Genomic DNA, 467 nt, shown 5'->3' on the forward strand with positions numbered 1-467 from the left:
GACACAAGGGCAAGAATAGGGGTGAGATTTAGGAAGGGAGGGGGAGGAGACGGAGATGAGAAAGAGTGAAAGAAAAAAATCGAAGAGAAAAGCAAGGACACACACACGCACACGCGCGCGTGCGCACGCTTCCTTCTTGCTTTCCTGATAAAGAGAGTTGTGAGACGGAGAAAGAGGCGAAATAGAGAGGCAGGAGGGACAGACAGACAGAAACACACAAAAATCGACCAAAATAACGAGGCCTCACCCTTTTATCAACCCCACAGATAAGCACATCTACAAGATGTACCTCTTCAAGCACAAGTGGCACCCGGGCAGCACCCAGTGCGGCTGGGGGCACTCCGTCGGCTGCCACTGCCACCCGACCTGGATGCACGACCTGACCAAGCAGCCCGAGCTCTATGACCTCAAGGTTGACCCCTACGAGGACAAGGATCCCATCAGCCCCAGCAGCCAGGAGTAAGGAT

At 54.0% G+C, this 467-nt stretch overlaps 1 protein-coding gene across 1 annotated transcript in view; it reads left to right on the forward strand.

The window, feature by feature from the left end:
- Positions 1 to 467, forward strand: part of LOC119584941 (arylsulfatase H-like) — a gene marked incomplete at its 5' end in the record, with an annotated part of 8,050 nt that overhangs the window by 5,693 nt on the left and 1,890 nt on the right. Inside the window, 1 exon segment of the mRNA XM_037933539.1 lies at positions 262 to 459. Within this exon segment, the coding sequence (XP_037789467.1) occupies positions 262 to 459 (198 nt within the window).

The sequence above is a fragment of the Penaeus monodon genome, chromosome 19 (genome assembly GCF_015228065.2).
Source record: "Penaeus monodon isolate SGIC_2016 chromosome 19, NSTDA_Pmon_1, whole genome shotgun sequence".
NCBI classification, from domain to species: domain Eukaryota; kingdom Metazoa; phylum Arthropoda; class Malacostraca; order Decapoda; family Penaeidae; genus Penaeus; species Penaeus monodon.